General features: G+C 41.2%; 1 protein-coding gene across 2 annotated transcripts in view; it reads right to left on the bottom strand.

Moving 5' to 3' along the window:
* Positions 1 to 2500, bottom strand: part of LOC113640177 (mucolipin-3-like) — a 14006-nt gene that overhangs the window by 681 nt on the left and 10825 nt on the right. Inside the window, exons 6-8 of one of the 2 annotated variants that reach the window (XM_047814298.1) lie at positions 905 to 1004; positions 447 to 562; positions 1 to 227 (exon numbers count right to left, since the gene is read on the bottom strand). The exon at positions 1 to 227 is cut by the window's left edge and continues 681 nt beyond it. In XM_047814298.1, the coding sequence (XP_047670254.1) occupies positions 183 to 227; positions 447 to 562; positions 905 to 1004 (261 nt within the window). In that variant the 3' untranslated portion in view covers positions 1 to 182. Of the gene's footprint in view, positions 563 to 904; positions 1005 to 2500 lie in introns of both variants that reach the window. The other variant, XM_047814292.1, reaches the window with a different exon arrangement.

The raw sequence follows: 2500 nt of genomic DNA, 5'->3' as shown, positions 1-2500 counted from the left end.
AGAGAATAGATTTCCTGTGGTTGTGTTACGTTGCCTTGTGAAGCAGCAGGAGCAGCAGTTTGTACAGATAAGGATGGAAGAGAAACACATTACAGATCCTCTGAGGGCTGTGTTTCATGTCCCAGTTCCTCCTGCTGCCGAGAGAGTTCACCAGACTGCTACTGGTCCCAGGCTGATACTGGTTAAACTTTTAAATCTTCAGGATAAAGATATAATCCTACGTCTTTCTAAAGACAAGAAGGGAGATTATTGTTTAAAGGTATTAGCATCTACATCCAGGTTCCAGTGTAAAGGTGCCGTGGTTCTGAAAAGCTGAAGTTCAAAGAGATGTTCAGCAAAACCAAGCCAGCAGCCTGTCACCTCCTCGTTCCCCTGACTGTACAGTCGAGCTCGTGGTGAGATTCAATTCTGTGATATAAAATGTTTACAATGAGGTCATGACTCACGGTGATGAGGCGCATGCCAGCGCTAACTGAGCGCGTGCAGAGGACCAGAGACAGCAAACACACTCCGATGACCAGCGAATCAAACAGCACCATCAACAGGAAGTGACTCACTGCATCTGCAAACATCATAGACATCTACATGACTTTACTAATCCTCACCACCTTATTGACTTATTCTGCTTTTACTGACTCTAAAGCTAAAATACTGCAGAATTAAACATAAACATGAGGTTTATTATTCAGCTTAATTCAGACTTTCTGTGCTAACTCAAATCCCAGTATAACCATTAATCTGTCCACCTGAACATCTAACCTGGACCCTGTGTATTACCGGGTCTCTAACCTCCACCTGAGGCACTAAATATAAAACAAATGTCCCCTGTGGGTTTGTTACTGCAGCCTCATTCACAGGCCCTTTAGTTTTACTGGAGCGAGTCGTGACTGTTGATGTGACTCACTGGATCCAGAGACCTTCTCATGTGAACACACACTGACGTGAACACTGCTGTGGAGGAGCACTTTAATCTGACCGCTGTGAGCACGGTTATCAAACACCACCTGTAACACAACACAATATTAACACAACACATCTGTTAACACAACACAACATCTGTTAACACAACACAACATCTGTTAATACAACACATCATCTGTTAACACAACACAACATCTGTCAACACAACACAATATTAACGCAACACATCTGTTAACACAACACAACATCTGTTAACACAACACATCATCTGTTAACACAACACATCATCTGTTAACACAACACAATATTAACGCAACACATCTGTTAACACAACACAACATCTGTCAACACAACACAATATTAACGCAACACATCTGTTAACACAACACATCATCTGTTAATACAACACATCATCTGTTAACACAACACATCATCTGTTAATACAACACAACATTAATACAACACATCTGTTAACACAACACAACATCTGTAAACACAACAAAACATCTGTTAACACAACACAACATTAATACAACACATCTGTTAACACAACACAACATCTGTAAACACAACACAACATCTGTTAACACAACACAACAGTAATACAACACATCTGTTAACACAACACATCATCTGTTAACACAACACAACATCTGTAAACACAACAAAACATCTGTTAACACAACACATCATCTGTTAACACAACACATCATCTGTTAACACAACACATCATCTGTTAATACAACACAACATTAATACAACACATCTGTTAACACAACACAACATCTGTAAACACAACAAAACATCTGTTAACACAACACAACATTAATACAACACATCTGTTAACACAACACAACATCTGTAAACACAACACAACATCTGTTAACACAACACAACAGTAATACAACACATCTGTTAACACAACACATCATCTGTTAACACAACACAACATCTGTAAACACAACAAAACATCTGTTAACACAACACATCATCTGTTAACACAACACTGTAACACAACACAACATTAATACAACACATCTGTTAATACAACACAAGAGAAAATCTCTTAATACAGATGTTCCTTGCTGTCTCCACACAACATGGCGGTGCAGCAGTACAGTAGCAAACAGCAGCCACTTACAGCTGCTATTTACATTTTTCAGCCCGACTATTCCTACTACACCAGAGACAGCAGTGTTCATGTATACAACCGCCAGAAGTCCATACAATACAGAAATTGTGTAGACAACAACCTGCACGATGATGTGTTGGAAAGTTTCGCGACCTCGGCTTGCGGCAGAGAACAGGCCCCCAGTCCTCGGCATTGCCTGATACCAGGGACCAGGTTAGGAAGCAGAAGCAGAAGCGCGGTAAGCGGGCGGGGGTCCGTGCTAGGCTAAAAACAAACCCTAGCCGACTCTCCCATCCATTCTACTCTCAAATATTTACTCCGAACAATAAACTGGACTACATCTGACTCGAATGGACTACCGGGGTTTAGAAACTGCTACGTCTTTGTTTTCTCAGAGACGTGGCTCAGCGACAGAGGTCCGGACGTGACCATTCAGCTGGACGGGCT

Source organism: Tachysurus fulvidraco, chromosome 1 (genome assembly GCF_022655615.1).
Source record: "Tachysurus fulvidraco isolate hzauxx_2018 chromosome 1, HZAU_PFXX_2.0, whole genome shotgun sequence".
In the NCBI taxonomy this organism is placed as follows: Eukaryota; Metazoa; Chordata; class Actinopteri; order Siluriformes; family Bagridae; genus Tachysurus; species Tachysurus fulvidraco.
Note: the sequence above shows the minus strand (reverse complement) of the source record. Positions and strands in the feature narration are given on the sequence as shown.